Raw genomic sequence first — 23,072 nt, forward strand, 5'->3', positions numbered from 1 at the left:
ATGTCACAGCTTTCATTTAAGTTGGAAAACTGGAAGTTATAAATCAAGGAAAATGACCTCAGAAATATTGCTATTAAACTGTGTTTAATGTTTGTTTAAACTTCAAAGAACATCATTAAAGTCATTTCAGAAATAAAGAACATGATTCAAGGTCTGCTGATGTTTTTGTTCTTTTTCAATTTAAACTTAAACACAAATGTATTCCCTTAGTGTATTACACTTAGAAATTACACCTGACCTTCAACTTGTATATACAATGTACTAACATTGTTGGAATTACATAACTACAATTTTCAAAAACAGTCACAATAACTCTGAGAAAATTTACCCAAGCCAATTCCCTGCAAAGAATGTCCCTATTCTGCAATGAAAACCTTGCAAGGGAAGTCAGCCTTTTCTACAAATTACTTAAGGGAAGTCTCTCTATTCCACAAATTATTCAAGGAAAGTCTACTCTATTCCACAGATTATTTGAGGAAAGTCACTCTATGCCATAATATTCAAAGGAAGTCATGTTATTCTGCAAAAAATAAGAAAAGTCACTCTTTTCCACAGAATATTCGAGGGGTTTGCCACATAATATTCAAGGCAAGTCACATTATTCTGCAAAAATCAAGGGAAGTCACTCTATTCCACAGAATATTCAGGGAAAGTCACTCTATGCCACAGAATATTCAAGGAAAGTCACATTTTTCTGCAAAAATCAAGTGAAGTTGGTCTTTTCCACAGAACAATCAAAGAAAGTCACTCTACTCAGGAACACTCAAAGGATGTCACTCTTTTCCACATATATCAAAAGGGAAGTCACTCTTTTCTACAGAACTCACAAGGGTAGTCACTCTACTAAATTTCCACAGAGCCCACAGTAAATCTACTCCTTGTGCTACGTTCCTGTGACGACAGTGAGTGAGTTCTGTCCCTTGAGAAGGCGCTGTCCTTGTTCGTGGGCTTGTTGAGATCTGTGTCAGAGCCAGAGCGCTGCATATTTGCACGTTTCTGCTTTGTGCGGTTTAGACGACTGGGGATGGCAAACATGGAGCTCGGCTGGATCACATACCTGAGGGGGAATGGTGGATACACATGTATTTGATTATTGATGAGTAAATGTTTACTGTACAACAAACAACAGTTTTTATTGGAGCCTTGCTCTGTGAAAATGGGGTTAAATGCATTTGCATAAAGTGTCGTCCCAGTTTAGCTTGTGAAGTCCGCACAGGCTAATCAGGGACAACACTTTCTGCTCTTATGATATTTTTGTTTAAAGAAAGTTTCATCTCAGCAAAAATCAAGTTTAGGCAGAAAGGGTCGTCCCTGATTTGCACAGGCTAATCTAGGACGACGCTTTACGCACAAGCATTAAACCCCTTTTTTACAGAACGCCAATCGTTTGTATCCAAAATTTCACATTAAAGTACAGCTGCATTTACAAAAAGCCACACCACTTACACAAGGTCCCCAGCTCTCAATTTTCTCTTCGGCGACGGGTTGAGGATCATGTAGCAGATGTCGTTCTTCTTGTACTCCGCATCACCTGTTGAGGAATAAACCAAAGGCTTGTATTAATCAAGTTCCTTGACCCGTTATCACTTAGATACTAATGCTAGCCCCTTAAAAATTTTAATTCAATTAAAGATCATTCTTACATTCAAGTTTTAAAGGCTTCATTTTCCAACCCTTAGAAACTGATGATTTACTCGCACGCTGTTCTGGTTTAATGCTATTTGTAAAAGCCAGTCAGTTTGCTTTTGAGAGGGAAAGGGTTACGATTTTTTTTTATTTTCTTCGTATTTCAGACCAATGATCACACTAAACGAGCCACACTCTTGGAACATCAACGCTTGGTTTCATCCCAGATTAAGTATGTCCCATATCAGCCAGTGCAGACTGCATTGATCAAACAAAATGAGCCTGCGGGCAGACATTATCCCAGTTTAGTCTCTGCTGTACGCACACGCAGATCAGGTACAACACTTTCCACCTACATGTAGGAGCTATTTTCATATAAATGAGACTTCCTTTACATGAGAAATGCCATATTAACCCAAAGTGTAATGAAGTGAATAACTGTTGCATTCTGATTGGTTAATGTAACCTATATTTCACATCTGTAATGAAGGCAGCTTTGGCTTAATTCTCCCAAAAGTTCACACACTGATAGAAGGCTTAACCCTTTCCTAAAGTGAAAATAGCTATATGCTACCAGAATAAAACCAGACAACCTGGGAGTAACTCGAAAAACCAGAACAACCTGGGAGTAACTCGAAGGCAGTTCAGGTTAAATGTTTTCTGCTGTGCCTCAATATCTAAGGGTTGGAAATGGAGCATTTATATTTATATTTAGCATGAAAGGTCTTCCTATTCCAGAACACCTGTAAGAGCAGTCATGGACAGACATGTCCAAGTGCTGAATGCAAACATTTCCAATAATCATCAGATTGTTTGCATCACAGTAGGACATAAAGAAGAAAACATACACAGAGGGGATATAGATATAACTAGAAATGGCGCGACAAAGGCTGACGCGTATCCCCACGCCACATGTTTGTTAGTAAAATGAGTGAAAATCTCTGATCTGGCCCCACCCTAACCCCCATAACTTTTGACCCAGGGGTCAGATCAAAATTAAAAATAGTGCACTGTCGCACATATGCTCATAGGTACCACGTGTGTAACTTTCAAGGCTCTAGTGCTAATTATGTAGGAGGAGATCGACGCACAAACTGACAGACGGTGGAGATAACCACATAATAATTGGAAAAGCGTGGGGATAATTACCAGTCTCAGTACCAACCAAAGTGACAGAAAGTAGGGGAAATTCAACAAAGGCTACTCACATTTCTTATTATGTTTTAGAATGTCAACAATTTACACACTAAAGAGTAGTATTTTTCAGCAGAATTGCTCCATCTACCTCTCCAACCATACAAACTACATTTTTTGATGATTAAAGACTTGACATGGAGAAAAACAAACTTATGTTCGATGAAGTTCATTTTTACATTACATGTAGTAAACTTTTTGATATCTTGCTGTCTTTCAAGGCAAACAACTTCCTTGTCTTATTATTTTCCAACAGAATGGATTTGTATTTTTTTGTCCTACATGTCTTCACATGTATTTCATCAACCTTGAGGAATCAACTCCCTTCTACTAGATACATGTAGTGTTCATTTACGTCAATTGTTAAACTATATTTGATATATTGTATTGTTCAAATACATGCCTGCTACCTAAAGAAATGTAAAACACAAACTTGCAATGACTTCATATTGGAGACGAACCCTATAAGATCTTGCCTTGATCTTTTCTTCTAATCCTTTTTTGAACAATATGACTCAGTTTTAACTGTATATGCTATGCAAATGTATACCATGTTTGTTCGTGAAACAAAATAGGCTGCGCTCGGTAAAAAGGAAATTAAATGTCTGTGCACAGGCTAATCAGGGGCAACACTTTGAGACTTTTTTTAAGAAAAAATATCATAAAAGTGGAAAGTGCCATCCCTGATATGCCTGAGTGGGCTGCACTGGGACGACACTTAACACTCATGCATTTAACCCCCTTTCTCACAGGGACAACACTTAACACTCATGCATTTAACCCCCTTTCTCACTGGGACGACACTTAACACTCATGCATTTAACCCCCTTTCTCACTGGGACGACACTTATCACTCATGCATTTAACCCCCTTTCTCACTGGGACAACACTTAACACTCATGCATTTAACCCCCTTTCTCACTGGGACAACACTTAACACTCATGCATTTAACCCCCTTTCTCACAGATCACGGCTCAAATATATTTAACCCCAAGGTAACTCACAGTAGTCATTGACAGAGAGGTCAAGGCTCTTCATGCGGTTGCGTATCAGGTCCGTGATGTCCTCACGCTCCGGGTTCTGGTTGTTCCAGTTCTTCTGTATGATCACATGACTGCTTGCCTTACGGCTGAGAATGTCGTTGTGTTTGCCACGGTGACCTTTCTTGCCGTTAGGCGTCAAAGATTCGTACGGGTTGTTGTTGTTCTGAAATGATTTAGCGGTATTTACATCCTACATCCTTAATTTTAAAACACTTGATTAACAATCTGACTCATTTATGGGCACGTGTGTCATACACCAAGGCATCTCGCATAAGAGAAAAGGTGGAAAGTTTCATCCCAGATTAGCCTGTGAAGACTGCAAAGGCTAATCTGTGAAGACACTTAAAACACATTCATTAATCCCCGTTTAGTCAGAAAGACTCATTTGTTAAATGACAAGGCATGCAAGACAATTTTGAAAAACATCTAAGGTGCAATTCTTGTTGTTTTTTTCACAGCTTATTTTAACAATGTTCATCCATTTTTCAGATAATTTATACTTTACATATTGGATCCCATGTTTAGCATTAAATGGAATTTTCAATATCTACCAACCAGGTAGGATTTTTTTTGTAAAAAATAAACAAACTTTTCTTTAAGGGGCAAAGTTAATGGGGGGGGGGCAGGGGGGGGGGGGCAGCCGCCCCCAATATTTCGGCTAGTCATCGTTATATAAATAAACCTAAAATCCCCCAAAAATCGCCGCCCCAAAACCAGTATTTTTGTAATCACGCGTCGTCAGTGAAGAAGCCATGTGTCCCCTCTCCGTCTGCTCTGAGGTTGCCAATAGTGATGTGTCAATATCCCTTGTTTGGTGTCATAAACTAGGGGCCAGGGTAAATGTCATTGCGTTAATAGTTTTATTGTTCTTTTCCGTGATTGCACTGTCGGTGTTTTTATTAGGGACAGGCAATTCTTTTAATTTTAATTGATCGCTTTAATTCAAAGGTAACTGCCACTTAAAACAATGTTGAGTAAATATACGCGTGAAAAAAGTAATTAGTTTGAAAATATTTTTGTTCTCTAAGTACATCAGTTATTATTTGATTAGAAATCATTGAAACAATATCATGTGTGTAATTGTTTAATGTTCAAAATGAGTATTCCTAATCAGCCTCGAAATTTTGTGTTTCCTAAGCGTACATTCCGGAAGAAAAGCCAGAACAGCGTTCATTCCAATCTTGTTGGTTTGATTCCTTCACATGGCTCCACTACGATGAGGTATGTATATTAGTATTAAATTTTAATTTGCGATCGTTCTTATCTTTTATGAACCTAACGTTGATCTGGAAAGCGGAAACCGAGAAGTTCCGGAAGCACGACGAAAGCGAGTGCCACAAGGAGGCGGTTGAGCGACTGGTGACGCTTCCTGCCACGAGGCGTGACGTGGGAGAGATATCACTTGTTAAACTCCGTCATTAAAATACATAAACATTTACTTAATTTTATGTTGTAATTAGAGTTTTTGGAAAGAAAATAATAACATTTACATGAAAGTTTCCCCAAAACGCACCATATTAATTGTAATTGTATTTTTTTTCGGAACCACGGGAGAGGACAACCCTCTCAAACGAACCTCTTTATGTGCCCAGCACAGAAACTGGACCGCCCCCCAATGTTGGGAGGTTATCTACGCCCCTGTCTTTTACAACATTTTTTGTGGCAATGGTATGATGTATAAATATAAAATTGTCAATATTAACTAAATCATATAATAAGTAACTTATATAAAATACATTTTACTTTAATATGACAAGTAGCACCATTTTTTTATATATACAAACACCAATAACATTTCCCTTGTTTAAAAGCAGTAAAAATGACACTTGCAAATCATCAAAATTTTCCATATTGATCAAGTCTACACTACAGAAACATACCGCTGGGGTTGTGGTGGTGGGTGTAGCAGTTGATGTCACATTGGACTGGTTGTCAGTGTACAGGGCTATTGGGATCTCCCCGGTAGTGGAGCAGAGAGCGTGGTAGAGCTCCCTATACGTCTTGTATCGTGCCAGGGTCGTACGCTTTATACGGATCTGTAGGTTGAAAGGACAATAAATTGAGCATTCAGTCTGCCACATCTTACATTTACCTCATGAATACAAAAAAGAGCTTTGCACTAAGAAAATGGGGTTTCATGTATGTGTGTAAAGCGTTATTCCAGATTTACCTGTGCAGTCCACACAGAATAATCAAGGACACTTTCCGTTTTGATGGATTTTTTTTATTGAGGGAAGTCCCTTTGAAGTGTGAATTCAATTAGGATGGCAAGTGCATCACAGATTGGCCTGTGCTGACTGTACAATAATACCATGCACATGCATTTAACGCTATTTTCCCAGAATGAGGCTCAAATAAAGAAATGTTTGTTGTCTAATCCTGGGCCATGTCTTTTAAGCCATATAAACATTTTCCTTGTATTGACCTTACTTCTCATTTTCACTTTGCTTCTGAGTGGGAATATTTACTGTGATGTATTGGGTAAAACACTGTTTGTTGAAAGGATCTTGTACGGTTTCTTTCTGACCTTTGAGGGGAAAAGGAGTACATACACATGTTGGTTTTACACCCAGTCACTATTCCCTACAGATTGTTTAACCCTTTCCCACTAAGAAGCAAAGTGAAAATGGCTATGTGCAAACAGCATAAAACCAGAACAGCCTGCGAGTTACTTGCAGTCTGTTCAGGTTTTATGCTGTTTGGTGCTCATCAGTATTTAATGGTTGGAAATGAAGCCTTAAACACTTACAGTAATACAGTAAGACAGGTTTTAAATAAAATGTAACTTTAAAGGGACTACATATTCGTAAAAATACATATCTAAGAGGTAAAGGGTTAAGTTTGCAATAAACAAACTATAAAAAGATTCAAACAAAAAAGTACTATAAATAGATAGCAATAAAGTTACTACAAATAGATTGCAATAAAGACACTACATGTATACAACAATGTGTGCTTACACTTGAGAGATGCCCGGAGTTGTGTTCAGCGTCAATTCCAAGCAGCAGTCTCACAAAGGTGATAAGGTAACCTTTCACATACGTCTGGAACAAATATTTAATACATACAGGAAGGATGACACTTAAATATAATATTTCATAATTTTCCAAAAGGTGTATCAATATTTATTAAATGCTCTCCATTTAAATTTATTATATGGCCGTTTAAAAAGAAATATAAGTGAAGTAAAACTAATCATAAACTGTTTCAAACCGTGAAAAGTAACTGTGAAAATTATCGATAATTTTCACTGTTTTATTTTAAAATGACATTGTTTCATACATAATGACATCATTATTTTAATATATTTTTCCAGTTTAAATACAACAAGGGACAAAATTGTCACAAAACCAGGTTTTCATTGTGAAAAAAAATATGATAAAGGGAGACAACTCAAACTGAACTTTTGAAATGAACAAACAAAATTAACCCCCTTTGTAAGTTTGTTTTAAAATAAATCTATTTTTAGTCGTGGCGACCTTGACATTGGAGATATTGACGTGATTCTTTCGTGCGACACACCGTCCCATGATGGTGAACAAATGTGCCAAATGATTTTAAAATCTCATAATGAATGACATAGTTATAGCCCAGACAAGCTCATTTATGGCTATTTTTTACCTTTGAACTCAAAGTGTGACCTTGACCTTGGAGATATTGACGTAATTTTTTCGCGCGACACACCGTCTAATGATGGTTAACAAATGTGCCAAATGATTTTAAAATCTCACAATGAACGACAAAGTTATGGCCCGGACAAGCTTGTTCCTGCCAGCCCGCCAGCCAGCCAGCCAGCCCGCCCGCATTCGCCAATCTAATAACCAGTTTTTTCCTTCGGAAAACCTGGTTAAAAATAATCACCACTTGAGAAAATATTATTTTCTATGATCTGACTCGTGAATTCAAATCAATATCCCACCAAATCCAACAAATATCCTCTATTTCTTTTCCTGTGCCCTGTTACTCAAAACTTTTAACTGCCAATTAAAGTAACAATCTTTTAACTAAAGATCCAAATAAATATAATTTACAAAGCAAATCATCATCAACATGTAAAAATTATTAGAGAATGCAAATTTGTTGACCATAAACACATACACTAAATGGTTAACAAAAAAATCACTAAAATTACTTGATCCAAAATCTACTGACGTTTAGGAACGCCTCATGATGATGTGTGTTTTTATGCCCCCGTTAGGGTTGCATATAGCAGTTGAACTGTCCATCAGTCGGTCTGTATGTCCGTCCGTCCGAAAACTTTAACATTGGCCATAACTTTTGCAATGTTGAAGATAGCAACTTGATATTTGGCATGCATGTGTATCTCATGAAGCTGCACATTTTGAGTGGTGAAAGGTCAAGGTCATCCTTCAAGGTCAAAGGTCAAACAATACAATCCAAGGGAAGTAATAAGCCTTAAAAGGGAGATAATTTCTAAACCTGCCGAATGATATATTGAAATTTTATTTCAAAGCGGTGCAATAGGGGCATTGTGTTTCTGACATACACATCTCTTGTTTTTAATATTAAAACAAACTTGCCAATATTTTATTATTTGAACATCTTGGCCTTGTTTGCTCAAAACTTTAACAATCTGTTTAACCTAAACGTCAGTAGATTTTGTAAAGTAATTTACCTTCAATAACCAACGAAAGTCTATGGATATATTTCAATATATGCTACTAATGCATGTATGCAGAGCTCCAAATAAGACGCTTAAAGTCGTAAAAAATTGAATTAAATTTAGTAAAAAAGTAGACTTAAATTCTGTGCGTACGGTTACACATTGGAAAAATAAAATAAGAATTCAAAATGTGTGATCATGCGTAAAACTCAATATCAATGCATATAATGTAAACATTTTATCAATGAGTTCCCACTCGTCTAGGCCCTCATTACAATTATGAAATCAACAGCACTTAAACGTTATTATGAATAACAGACCATCTTTACAACAGTCGCAAAGCCGAACGTTTTCCATTATCTGGTCCTTTTATCGCAAAAAGTCTGCTGTAACCCGGCAATTGTCATGAGCTCTTCTTAGACTATAAACCTAAATGCGGATGTGCCAAAAATTATACTTACCTGAAAAAAAGAATTAATAATAGACTTTAAGGCTAGATTTTTTTTATAGAGTGTTAACCAAGATTTTGCTGATAAAGTTATCTGGAACTTTGCATGTATGTTGAGAGGAAATCGATTACATAATTTCAAATTTACTAGAGTACTTTTATATTGCACCACATAAAATGCTATAAAACTATAATATTGAAGTGCACATATAAACTTTATTATAGATGGGTAGGTATTTCGTGTCAATCTCTTTCACACATGAAAGAGCTGTTGGTCATGCTGCTTTAAGTACATATAGATGCATGACACAATTTAGATTAAGCAAAATAAAACACTAGGTATTTGCCAAGAGTCAAATATACACGAGCAGTAAGAGCGTAATCGTGCACAGCGAGACTTACTCATGTAGAATTGAAACTCTTATTGCTTTCTTTCGAAATAATTTCATGTGTCCGATCTAATATGCAATATGCCCGGTGTTTTTTTGCGGATTAATGTTCCGTTTTAGATCCATAATTAACGAATGCCTCAATATTTTCAAAAATTAACACCGGAACAATGTTCACCGACATTTTTTCATACAGATTGGATATAAATATTATAGAGCTTAACAAAAAAATACATTAAGCCCTGTTCTCCCGGCACACGTGCTGGACACACAGGTGCTTAGCGTGTGGTTATGATAAAAATTAGTGAAAACATCTTTTTGAATGATAAATAATCATATTAAAACGAAAAATCAAATTTTCTATAAACAAAAATTCACTATCGTTTTATATATAACAAGGTATCCAACTCGAAATCATCCGAAAACGGGGTGCATAGTTTTGAGCAGCCATTACTAAATTAATTTTGCAGCGATTTTCATGACCCGGTCTTATTCAACGCAGAAATGAATTTCCTTTTAGGAAATGTATATATCTTGTTATATTTCTACACATGCTGGGTCAAATTTTAAGAAATAAAGCTATACATAATTTGCTTGACCCAGTTGTGATCGATCAGACCGTATTTATGAATGAAATCTCCAGTTGTAAAGACACAACTCCGCATTGGAGCAATGAAATCACTCTTGTGTTTAAAATGTCAGTTGGTTGAAATGTATGTAAACAAAGGTTTCAAAATGCGCTGGACAGTTAGTTTTGATGCATAATGCAACGACAAGCACGGTAAGAATGTTTTTTCATACGTTTTATTGAATTATGGTATCGAGGTTCGTGAACTTTGCAGGGAAAATGCCCTTTTCCCCGTGAAGATTTCAGTCATGAATACTGTCTGATCGATCACAGCTGGGTCACGCGAGTTGTGTATCGTGTTATTTCTTAAAAGTTGACCCAGTATTTGTAAAAATATTGCAAGACATATACATTTCCAGAAAGGAAATTTATTTCTGCGTTGAATAAGACCAAGATCGTGAAAATCGCTGCAAAATTGATGAAGAAATGGCTGTTTAAAACGATGCATCCCGTTTTCGGATGATTTCGAGTTGGATACCTTGTTGAATATATATTTAACTTATTTGTTTTTAAGAAAAGTTGATTTTTCGTTATAATATGATTACTTATCATTCCAAAATATGTTGTCACTAATTAGTATTATAGCCACACGCTAACCACCTGTGGCTGGACATACACCTTTAAAAAACACTATACAAATTCATGTACTTATGCACTTAATTGATTGTAAACAATGAAGGTTGAAATCCGTGCGTGGGAATTTTTCTGGTAACCAAGAGCGACGTCAACGTTCATGACAAACCTGTTTATATGACATTTATTTATTGATTTTTTCCAACGAGTACTTGTAACTTTCAGGTTTCTCTTTATACCACAGACATTATATAGACATAAAAAGATAAATATGTGTTTATAGAAATTGTAATTATAGCATGGTAAACAGACTAGAGAAATCTGAAAGTTTCACGCACAGGTCTGTGGCAATGGGGGTTTGGGCTACTTTATAAATATGAGGTCGATATGCAATGCACATCGGTAGATTACGTCTACTGTAATTATTTGGACTAGGGAAGGGCCACAATTCCAACACATCAGCCCCGTTATGTCCTGAATAAAATACATGTATAATATCTTTAGTGCCAATTGCATCTTACAAATATCAAAGACATTCACGGCAGTCAATTCATTGTGTAAACCTACTGGTCTTCATGGCAATAATGAACGTATTTAGTTTAATGGAGATTATATAACAAAGGGAACTAATTCAGCTTATTCAGTTTACTAGTCAAAATGATTCGGATGTTTTCGCTTTTTTTCCGAAAAGTTATTTATTCAACATACGGAAAATAAACGCGCGCCACCTGTGGTTATAATTTAGTAACTTGCATTCTGCTTACTGCCTGTTGCTAACTGCCGTTGTTAATGACGCTTAGTGGCAAAACCGATTATGACTGGTTTCAGGAATAATGAACACACAAACATTGGATAGTCACCAAGCATGTTGAAACAATCATCAAGTATAACCGATAGAGAACAAGCATGTTGGAACTGTCATGAAGCATGTTAGAATAAACATCACGCATAATGTAAATATTCATCATGAATGATGTAATGTTGAAGCAATCATCAAGTATAAACGAATAGACAACAAGCATGTTGGAATTGTCATAAAGCAAATTAGAATAAGCATCAGTCATAATGTAAATATTCACCACGAATGATGTAATTTTTACCTAAATATCTTTCCATAGACATGTGTTGTTACTAAAATAGACATAGAGATTTGAGCATTGGGAGTGACCTAATCATACTGTGCTTTAGCAGTATTACGGAATACCGTTAGAGCCATCGTGGTTACACATTAAAATCCAGAGGGCGAGAACGCGATAGTAAGATGGCGACAATGTGACAATACGATGATGACAGGGTGACAATACGATGGCGACAATGCGATAGTACGATGGCGACAATGCGAGAACGCGATAATACGATGACGACAATCAGACAGTGCGATGACGACAGTGCGACAATACGATGGCGACAGTGAGATAGTACGATGGCGACAATACTACAGTTCGATAGTGCGATAATACGATGACGACAGTGCGAAAATACGATGACGACAGTGCGACAATACAATGGCGATAGCCGACAGTGCGATAGTACGATGGTGCCAATGCGATAACGCGATAGTATGATGGCGGCAATTCAAAAATGCGATGGCGACAGTGCGACAATACGATGGCGACAATGCGATAGAACGATGGCGACATTGCGATGATACCACGGCGACAGTACGATATGACTATCGCATTGTCGCCCCCGTACTATCGCACTGCCGCCATTGTATTGTCGCACTGTCGCATTGTCGTCATCGTACTAGCGCGTTTTCGCAATCGTACGAACGCATTGTCGCCATCGTATTGTCGCACTGTCGTCATCGTACTTTCGCGTTCCCGCATTCTCGCCCTCTGGATTTTAATGAGTAACCACGGTGGCCCTAACGGTATTTTGTACAGTAAAGTGCGTAAAATCTGGTTTGGAATAACAATTTATATGCCGAAAACAGATGTTGAAAACCCGACTTTGTTTTATAAGTAGTAGTCTAAATATACAATGAGTTTTCCGAGCATTAAATAAACATATTAAAATAAAATTCATGTTCGTATCGGTTGAAGTTCTTGTTAATAGTAGAAGCAAAGAACACAATAAAAATGCTGATTGGGCTTACTAATTTGAGGCAAGAACAAACACATCGCGCTATTATATATAACATATAACGCGCATCCGCAAAGTTCGAGCGCCCGTCTCGGTGCCGTCGTTTCCGGTGAAAGTTTCGCACAGGAGCTACCGAGTTTGGATATGAGACCACGAATCATGGCTTGACTTTATATATCAGTCAGCGTAGAACCTGACCAGACTGCGCGGTTGGACAAGCTAGGATGGACCAACTTTGACCGCATATGACATAAGACCCATTTTCGCATGACGCGGGTCATCTGACCTTTATAATGTGTATATAGCTTTGAATGGAATTTGCACATAGTTTTTGGCATGGACTTATTGTTATGTTAATGTGTTGCACGCTTTCAAAAGCAGAGGGCATATATAAGATCAATTATACTACGGAGTTCATTTTCTGTTGCAAAATGAAATGCAATAAAGATTGTTACTCAGCGGTGTGTACAGTATGACAGCGTTGTCTGTCTGCGATGCATTTATACTGGTTCTAAGCTGGCATACTCACCAATTGGACTCAACCATCTGCTCGAACAAGAAATGATAAGTTCTACTAGCATAAACCTTTAATTGTAACTTATTTTAAAAATATTCATGTTATTTATATTATTCAATTTTTTATTCATTATTATAATTATTATTTCCTTTATTGTTGTTTTTCGCATTAAGAAACTTATTCGGCTTACGAAACTGAAAAATCCCATTGGAAAAAAATCCCATGGGTAAAAAAATTCCATGGGATTTTTTTTTAAACACGACTAAACGCATTAAAATATCGTATTTGTTCATCATTTCATAAAATATGATGTTTCTGAAAGTTTCATGAATAAATCTCTCAAAATAAAAAAAAAACATGGGTTTTTTTTCTCCCATTTTAAAATGGGATTTATTTATTACTATATATTTATATATATAATTGGCATAAAACCAATATTCAGTCCTTAAATAACGTTAAAATACCTGCAAACGCGAATAAAACACGTTTTTTAAAATGTTCAAAATCCCATGGGATTTTTCTCCCATTTGCAAATTATGGGAGAAAAAAATCCCATGGGAAAAATCGAAAATCCCATGGGAAAATGCAAAAATCCCATGGGACCCCAACTTTGCTTATAAATTTCATAGTGAAGAAAACGCGTTTTCTGAGTGAAAATAACCAATTATTAATCAACGATAAGACTTTTATCGCATACTATGTCTCAAAGTAGCAAATCTTTAAGAACAAGGGTACTTAAGTTTGCGAAATTTCGGTTTCGCAAAGTTTTTCCGGTGGCCGTTTTTTGTTAAACGTGTATTACTAGTTTTTATAATTTGCGATTGCGATTGAAACCAGTTATTTATTTGATTCTTCTAATAAACAAATAGCTATGTAAACAAATTGGCGTGCTTGTTTTTGATGACAGAATGCCGGCTCATACAACAAAACTCATTTGAAATTTCTCGAGATCTATTTCCTCCATTACACAGAATGCAAATCCATACATTTAAGTATTCAAACTCGTCATACGTATACAAATGCAAAAAAAATTTGGACTAAACATTTCACGTTTGTTAACATGAAACACAATATCAAATTTCATAGTAGCATTTAAATTTTGAAAATAAAGCACACGAACTAAATATATTAACAAAATCAAAATAACTTCAGTTTTGTTTTTAATTGTCATACGACATTTGGATTTTTGTTTATTCGTCGTATATTTCCTAATGCCGTGGTATTCTGCATATACAAAAAAAATACAGAAAATGTTTCCGAACAATTCAGGATTCACAGAAATGTTCAGCAATTGCCTTCACCTTTTTTAAACCTTTTTACATCCCAATTTATTACAAGTCTCATTCTTATTAACATAGATATTGATCAAGCAAGACTTTTTATACAGAAATGCATTATATATACATCTATATATACATCACTGGGGCGCAAACAGTAGAACAAAGAAAATATAATCACACCAGCGTGTTATCTCTTCACAGAAAACTAGAAAAAAAACAATGTCTAATCAAGTTTATTTTAAAAACAATTTGAAAATAATAATGACGAATTATTGATATTTTGTGCATATAAATCTAATATAATTTATCCTTTATCGAAAGAGTAAAACAGTATGGTTTTACCATACACAAGTGAAGTTCCAGCTTTAGTTAAAATGATTCCCTAGTTTAAAAAAAAATAACTTGCCTTAACAATGATGCAGTTTATAATTGTATATGTTGCATACCCGTACGAAATATATCGTTTTTATATACAACTAAAATACACTGCTTATTAGTGTGATTAACATGTAGTACATCGTTTGTAAAATCAAGAAGTCTGGTCTGAACTAATTCATATCGCTCAGTTCATATTGCTCACCTCAGTATTACAAGGTGTCCATATAAAATAGTAAATTTGGAAAACGAGTGTTAAAATATGAGAATTTGGTTAAAAGTTAATACTCAATTTCAAATCGTACAAAATACAATAAATAAACCTGATGACTAAACATCCCTGGAAGGAATAACGCAACTTAACATTTGAATACTTAACACTAAAATGTCATTGTATGTGTTTTTTTAACACTATTGGGAATTTTCTGACATAATTATATAGCAAACAGTTCGTTTTTATATAGTTAGTGGATATATTGTCAAGCAAATCAACAACTTAATTGTACTGAGCAATCATGAGTTCTTTGCGAAAAAAAAATTTCATGATTGACTCGATCGAGTATTTCCACATCTGATTAGTAATGTTTGCACGGTTACAAATTACAAAGCAAAAAGTTTTGTAAATTATTTTGACGCACGTGACAATATGATTTTAACACAAGATGTGTACAACTGTTCAAAATTGTGTTAAATTAGTGTGCATGATATACATGTAAATATGCATTGCAACAGTTTTATTTGAGCAATAATATTATTTGTAATGCTTTGAAAAAAAGACACAGTTACGGGTTACCGTTAAACAATTGATATATGTTTACATTTTTCTAAAATTATTAAATTTACCCTGTTCGATTGGCCTTGAATGTTTACTCTGCATACATTATTGCAAGAAGTATTGGTGATAGAGCTTAGGCAGCAACGCCGAAAAAATTGTACATGAAATAAAAAATACTAAATATATCACACGCTACAATAAGCAGGAACCTTTCTAACTTTAACCTGAAATTGTTTTAAGTCATATTGAGTATACATTTCTATACAACCAACAACACCGGCTTGGTATGGTATTCTTGTATACATTTTGGCCAATAAATTGTGATTGTAGTCCCTATTAGAGTGACTGTGACCTTCAAAATTCCCTGCCTTTGTGGTCTGATGTACAGCCACTAGTGTATCGGTAGCGTCTATGACAGTGTATTTCATTTTTCTCGCATTATACACAAGCCAGTTGTCATACGCCCTCCGCCCTATCACAACCTCCGCTACCTTATTCCATGAATAGGACGGCGTAGTAATAAAGTAGTCCTCCGCCCAACCTCCAAACAATTTGCCTCTGCTTTTTGAAATGCGGGTAATATTTTCCCAGTGTAAGCCTTCCTCAAACGTGACGTTTTCGACGTTAGTTCTCCGTCCAACAATTAAAACAGGCTTACTCAAATTTCCCGTTGTAGAGTGAATCATATGAGCTAACGTGCGTATCAATGTATCTGTGAAAAGTATATCGCCGTTACTGAAAGCATAGAATGACGTATTGAAATGGTCCATTGCGTCACGAAACATATACTTTAGCACGGGAATGCCGTCTGCTGCAACATTTGAAAGCGGCAACGTCGTGACGCCCGCCTTGTTACACTCGTTGATAACTGAGCTCTCATTAGTAAAAACCACGGGAATCACGTAAGGGTGCAATGACCGCCAGTTTATGAGAGTAAGGTTATGAACAAGATGTTTTTCTTGATTTTCATTCCATGAGGTAAAGAGTGTAAGTAAGGGAAATGTTGAATTTGAGAGAATCCTTGATTTAAACGTCCCCAGAAACTCTGCATAATAATATATCTACATGTATTTCATTTTTATGATTAATTGTTATTGTGATGTATATTTGCACAATGTAACTTATACCATCAATTAAGTACTTGTACTTGTACATACGATGTTACAATATCGTGATGTAATACCTTCTTTGAACAGAAAAAAACAACACGCTATTAACAAAATTAAAACAAGCACTGAACACATATTCAAAAAACAAATAGTCTAACTACATTGGCATTACAATTAATATTTTTTTCTTATTCACATTAACTACACATGATTATACACAAATTGATTGAAGTGAATAGCTGGAAAATACTCTTGTATTAATAAGTAAAAAGCCACAACTGCGTGTACAGTAAATACTTACATGTATAGAAATAATGAATAGTAAAGGGTCGCTAACACCCTTGTTTGGAACGATTCTTTTTATAATATAACACGTCAACAAATAATAATTTGGTATTACTAAAAATGAATCTTTTGACACAATTGAATAACTGGAAACTCTCTGACTGGTTCAAATCAAACTACTATAAAGTAAAATGGAAACAGTAATATTATCAATGAATGTTAAAGGTTTAGGTAATAAACAAAAGAGAAATCAAGTTTTCGAATGGTTAAGAAATAAAAAATTTGCGTAGTACCTATTGCAAGAAACACATTCGACCAAAAGCATAGTAGAATCATGGGAACGGGAGTGGAAGGGACAAGCCTATTTTAGTGGCACGAAATCAAACAGCGAAGGAGTAGCAATCCTCATTAACGATACACTGCCAGTAAAAATATTAAATTACAAAGAAATTATACAGGGTCGTCTTCAAGCCTTAACACTAGAAATCAATGAACAAAGTCTTACGATTATTAATATTTATGGGCCTAACAAAGACGACACCCTTCTTTTCAAAACTCTAGCTAAATTCTTACAAGATACCAACGAAAATATTTTAATCGGGGGTGACTTTAATACTGTTTTAGACACTAATTTAGACAAGAAAAACGGCCGAGCCGATACACATAAACATTGTCGAGATAACTTAAATAAAATTATAGACGAAAATAATTTAATGGATGTTTGGAGAATGCATAATCCTAATAAATGTCAATTTACATGGCACTCTAACGGTAAACCGACAATTTTCAGCAGACTTGACTTTTTTCTTATCACAGATACATTATGCAATATAACAAAAAATTGTATTATTCAAACAGGATATAAAACAGATCATTCATGTGTTATATTAAAAATGAATTTCACATCACAAAAACGGGGACCTGGTTATTTTAAAATAAACAACAGCCTTCTGTTAAATACCGAATATAAATCACTAATTAAAAACACATCGCAAGAAGTTTTAAACAACAATAAACACTCAAACGCAAACACTAAATGGGAATTGGTAAAAGGAAATATTAGAAATGCAACTATAAAATTTGCTAGTCAAAAGAAAAAAGAAGACAATAAACAAGAAAAAGAACTAATTCAAGAAATAGAAGCTCTTGAACAAAACTTGATACGTAAGGATAATATAGACACAAAAGAATTATCAAATAAAAAAATGTTATTGGATAATTTAAGAGACAAAAAAATCAACGGTATTTTACTGCGATCAAAAGCTATATACGTTGAAAGTAATGAAAAAAACAGTGCTTTTTTCGCAAACCTAGAAAAAAGACACGCAGAGAAGAAAACTATTAAATGTATAAAAGTGAATGATAAATTTATAACAAATCAAAATGAAATATTAACAGAAGAAGTGAAATTCTATCAATTCATTTATCAAAAACAGTATGATAAAACATCAAATATTGATTTCTTTAACACACCGATAAACCGCCTTAGTGAAAACAATAAAAATATATGTGAAGGTATCCTAACCGAAGAAGAATGTTATAATGCCTTAAAAGAAATGAAAAATGACAAGAGCCCGGGCTCAGATGGACTAACGGTAGAATTTTATAAAACCTTTTGGGATGACATTAAAAAAACTTTCATCGAATCAATAAACTATTCATTTATACACGGACATCTAACTGACTTTCAAAAACAAAGCATTATATCACTAATCCCTGAACCTAATAAGGATACCACTATTTTATCAAATTGGCGACCAATATCATTACTTAATGTAGACTACAAAATAGCTACAAAAGCCATCGCTAATAGAATTAAAAAAACGATATCCTCAATAATAGCACCTTCACAAACAGGTTTCATAAAAGGGAGATATATTGGGGAGAATGTCAGACTCATTTTCGAAATAATCGAATACCTTGAAAACAAACAAATACCCGGTCTTTTATTTTTTTCAGATTTTGAAAAGGCATATGATACTTTAAATCATGAATTTATGTTTAAGTGTCTACAGCATTTTAATTTCGGCGATGATCTTATCCGTTGGGTAAAGCTGTTTTACCATGATATAAGTAGTATTATTATGAACAATGGATACATGTCGGAAAGTTTTAAGATAAAAAATGGCGTTAGGCAAGGTTGCCCTCTCTCATCGTCCCTGTTTGTAATATGTATCGAAATATTGTCTAATTATATTGAAAAAGACCAGAACATTAGGGGTATTGTTGTAAATAATATAGAAATAAAACAGTCGTTCTTCGCAGACGACGCAACCTTTTTCAATAACGGTGAACAAAACTCTTTTGAAAATTTGGTCAATGTAATAACACAATTTGGGAAAACATCTGGATTAAACCTTAACAATTCAAAATCAACAGTTTTAAGAGTAGGGCTTTTCAAGAATACTACAATCCGGTTTTGCAATGATCACAAATTTATTTGGACATCAGAATCTGCAAACACTCTTGGGTTATCCTTTTATAATTGTAAAATAAAAAATACGTCCATGAACTTAGAACCAAAATTATGTGCATTCAGTAATTGTCTTAAACAATGGCTACACAGAAAATTGACCTTACTAGGGAAAATTACAGTAATAAAAACATTCGCACTACCAAAATTAGTATATCCATTCACTGTATTACCAAACCCTCCTCAACACACCATACAAAAAATAACTAAGGAAATTTTTAACTTCTTATGGGATGGTAAACCCGACAAAATAAAACGCAGCAAAATAATAATGAATTATACAAATGGAGGCCTTAAATTAACAGACATTGAAATGTTCCTAAATTCTATAAAGGGGTCATGGGTTAAACGACTGCTTACAGAAAATAATAGTATGTGGAAGTGTATATATGATACAATCCTACAGAAATACGGAGGAGAATTACTATTTGAATCAAATTTACAAACTAAAGATATTAAACGTATATGTAAAGACAACGAATTTTTAAAAAACATAATTCAAGGATGGAATACATGTAAAAATTGCTATAAACACAACTTCAGCAAACATATTATATGGAATAATAGTAAAATACAAATTGAAAATAAAACTTTGTACTGGAAAGATTGGCACGACAAAGGAATCGTATTTGTCGATCAGTTAATTGACTTTCGCGTGAAGAAATTGTATAGCTTTACTGACTTCAAATATATCTTTAATGCATCAGACAATGACTTTCTTAAATACAATAGTCTTATAAATAACATACCAAAAGACATATTGGAACTTGTAGATGAGCGTTTTATAACAGGATTAAGGAAAAAATCATTACTAGATATAATCAAAACTTCGTACCAACCAAATAAATTTTTATACAATCTTCAGCTATCTGAAATAAAAAATACAAATTCGAATGCGGAAAATAGATGGCAAAATATTTTTCAAAATAAAGAGTTAAATTGGGCAAAGATATACACGCTAGTGTTCAAAACTTGTACGGACACAAATTTAAGATGCTTCCAATATAAATATATTATGCGTTTAACAGCTACAAATACATACCTCTTCCGGTGCAAACTAACTAACTCTAACTTATGTGATCTGTGCAATGAATACGATGAAGATATTGAACACTTGTTTTGGAAATGCCGGGTAGCACAACATTTATGGAACAGATTAGCGGACTACATGTATGATAAAGGCATTTTATTATATTTTAACTACGAATTAATTTGTTTTGGACAGATGGAATATAATAAAAACATGCAAACAATTAATTTCATCATTTATTTAATGAAATATTATATATTTAAATTGAAAACAATGCACCAACCATATGATTTCAACAATTTCCTTACATTCCTAAAATTACGCTTTGATATAGAACAAGAAATAGCCCTAAAAACCGATAATCTTGAACAATTTAATACAATTTATCAGAGATTACTTGACGGTCAGTTTTGAGCTTCCAGCTTCTCCTTTTTTATACTTCTTTCTTACTTTTTTTCTTTTGTTAACTCTTCATATTGCAAAAAGACATAAATAATAACCTCTGGTTAAACCACAATTATCACTATTGTTCCATGCGGAGTGGGTATATTTTGAAGAAAAAATATTTAAAAAAAAACAATAACATTCTATTGTACGTGCATATGCACCCATAACTGTATTGTTATCTTCTTGAAGGAAAACATGTTTGCAATGTATGTACATGTATAATGTTTGCTTTTTTTTAGTTATATTAAATAAAAAAATAAAAATAAAGTGTTGTCGTCGTTTTCGATGACCAGTGTATGAGTTGTTTGTTGGGTAGAATTTGGAGCACTGGAGGCGCCGGCGATGGTTGCATTGATGGCAGGAACTGAATGAGTTTTTTTGTTGGGTGATATTCGGTGCACTGGATGCGGTGGCGACGGTTGCATTGATGGCAGGAACTGAATGAGTTTGTTGATGGCTGAAATTCGGAGCCCTGGAGGCAGCGGCGATGGTTGCATTGATGGCAGGAACTGCATGAGTTTTTGTTGGGTCAAATTCGGAGCACTGGATGCGGCGGGGATGGTTCCTTTGATGGCAGGAACTAAATTAGTTTTTTGTTGGGTCAACCTCGGAGCACTGGAGGCGGCGGCGATGGTTGTAATGATGGCAGGAACTAAATGCGTTTCTTGTTGGGTCCAATTCGGAGCACTGGAGGCGGCGGCGATGGTTGCATTGATGGCTTGAACTAAATGAGTTTTTTGTTTCGTCAAATTTTTAGCACTTGAGTCGGCGGCGATGGTTGCATTGATGGCAGGAACTTCCATGACTGTGTCTGTTTTCTGGCGTCTTTCCTGCATGAGGAAGAGGAATACGGACACGAACTCGTCGGTCCACACAAACTACAAGGAGAAATACACAAAATGTTAATAATTGGTAGCGTCTCTACTGAGGAATACTATTTTTATTGCTTGAAGTTGTTCTATTTACAATCAATGACAAGAGCGGCATTTAAACATGTCGACTAAATCAATCGTAAATAGTCTCTAAAACTTACACTAGAGACCACACACCCAAACCTATTAATCCTAATGTATTTTGTGACTAACAAACGGAATTAAGAGCTTAATGTGCATTTTTCATATTTATGCAACAATTTATGAGTCGTTCAAAATAACTTCTTCCTAACATATCGATGCTAAAACATGTGTTAACTACAACATAATATATACATTACCTTCGATTCACCCTCTTGAAAGTCTTGAACCGCTTCTTTATTCATCGCGTTTTTTAGTATTTCTCCGCGGTGACCAGAAGCGTAGAAGTACAAGCAGAGGTAGATGGAGATACATACCAGTAGAAGATGCATGAAACGAAGCAGTTTTGTGCGTTTCAACATAGTAAACCCTGAAATGATAGTAAAAAAAGGTTAAGATAGTCGTGCAACGAGAGGTGTAAAGGTTTAATGTAAGAGATGAACATGCAGTGTGTGTCAGAATTTTAATGTATACGAAAAAAAGCAATAATAGTTTAAACGTAAATGTTACAATTATTAAAAAAACATGAAAGAGTTTTTTTATTGGTACAATTATTCATCAAAAACATGAAAGAGTTAACACTTAAATATAAGAGATAATCCTTCAATTGTGTTAAAACTTGTAAAGATTAACCTGGAATGAAAGTAAACAATTATTTCTTGAAAAATGCCTGCAATTGGCGTTACAACTTCGATGTTGTATATAATACTGCGACAAGAGCCTTAATTTTTCCCAATAAACATTTTGAATACGGGTCCTGGGAGTTGTTAATCAATAAATACACGGTTTCTTCGATCGCAAAGTATGTATCGAGATTAATAAATGCGTTAACCAGTTAATTTGTATTTCGTTTCATCAATGAAATCGTAAATCTTATTTCGTAACCGATGAAATAAATTACGCTGTGTAAACAAATTTTTAATATTGAAACGTTGGAATCCATATTTTACACGGTCGGTGTGATGTTTTATCAGAACAACATATTGGTTGAAATACCTTTTGTTTTATACATTGCTGAGATTTTTATCCGTATAATATATTGCGTGAGAGACATGTTTATGATAATTGTGTGAGATTTGTGATATACTTTTGAAGATTTACTTAAGTACACCATCAATGCAATTGAAAAGATGGTGAATGAGCCGAAACGCAAATAG

The 23,072-nt window shown here is 34.8% G+C and overlaps 2 protein-coding genes across 2 annotated transcripts; both read right to left on the reverse strand.

The window, feature by feature from the left end:
- Positions 1-684: 684 nt before the first annotated feature.
- LOC127845965 (potassium channel subfamily T member 2-like) lies at positions 685-14,116 on the reverse strand. The gene is made up of 6 exons (XM_052377143.1): positions 14,051-14,116; positions 6,825-6,908; positions 5,745-5,900; positions 3,826-4,027; positions 1,447-1,531; positions 685-1,057 (listed from the first exon to the last, which is right to left on the reverse strand). The coding sequence occupies exons 1-6, from the start codon at positions 14,114-14,116 to the stop codon at positions 844-846; spliced, it is 807 nt and encodes a 268-aa protein (XP_052233103.1). The 3' UTR covers positions 685-843.
- A 1,038-nt stretch (positions 14,117-15,154) lies between these two features.
- On the reverse strand, positions 15,155-22,160 carry LOC127845966 (uncharacterized). Its single transcript, XM_052377144.1, has 3 exons — positions 22,116-22,160; positions 21,231-21,780; positions 15,155-16,603 (listed from the first exon to the last, which is right to left on the reverse strand). The coding sequence occupies exons 1-3, from the start codon at positions 22,158-22,160 to the stop codon at positions 15,744-15,746; spliced, it is 1,455 nt and encodes a 484-aa protein (XP_052233104.1). The 3' UTR covers positions 15,155-15,743.
- Between the last annotated feature and the right edge of the window lie 912 nt (positions 22,161-23,072).

The sequence above is a fragment of the Dreissena polymorpha genome, chromosome 9 (genome assembly GCF_020536995.1).
Source record: "Dreissena polymorpha isolate Duluth1 chromosome 9, UMN_Dpol_1.0, whole genome shotgun sequence".
NCBI lineage: Eukaryota > Metazoa > Mollusca > Bivalvia > Myida > Dreissenidae > Dreissena > Dreissena polymorpha.

What these genes read in the sequence shown, in the direction of transcription:
- LOC127845965 (XM_052377143.1), bottom strand. Translation starts at nt 14,116, where the DNA reads ATGTATGGATTTGCATTCTGTGTAATGGAGGAAATAGATCTCGAGAAA. An exon ending in ACTCCGGGCATCTCTCAAGT is followed by an intron (nt 5,901 to 6,824) that starts GTAAGCACACAT and finishes TTCAACCTACAG; the next exon opens with ATCCGTATAAAGCGTACGAC. An exon ending in CCTCTCTGTCAATGACTACT is followed by an intron (nt 1,532 to 3,825) that starts GTGAGTTACCTT and finishes ATTCCTCAACAG; the next exon opens with GTGATGCGGAGTACAAGAAG.
- LOC127845966 (XM_052377144.1), bottom strand. Translation starts at nt 22,160, where the DNA reads ATGAATAAAGAAGCGGTTCAAGACTTTCAAGAGGGTGAATCGAAG. An exon ending in TTCAAGAGGGTGAATCGAAG is followed by an intron (nt 21,781 to 22,115) that starts GTAATGTATATA and finishes TTCTCCTTGTAG; the next exon opens with TTTGTGTGGACCGACGAGTT. An exon ending in AACCATCGCCGGCGCCTCCA is followed by an intron (nt 16,604 to 21,230) that starts GTGCTCCAAATT and finishes ATTATTATGCAG; the next exon opens with AGTTTCTGGGGACGTTTAAA.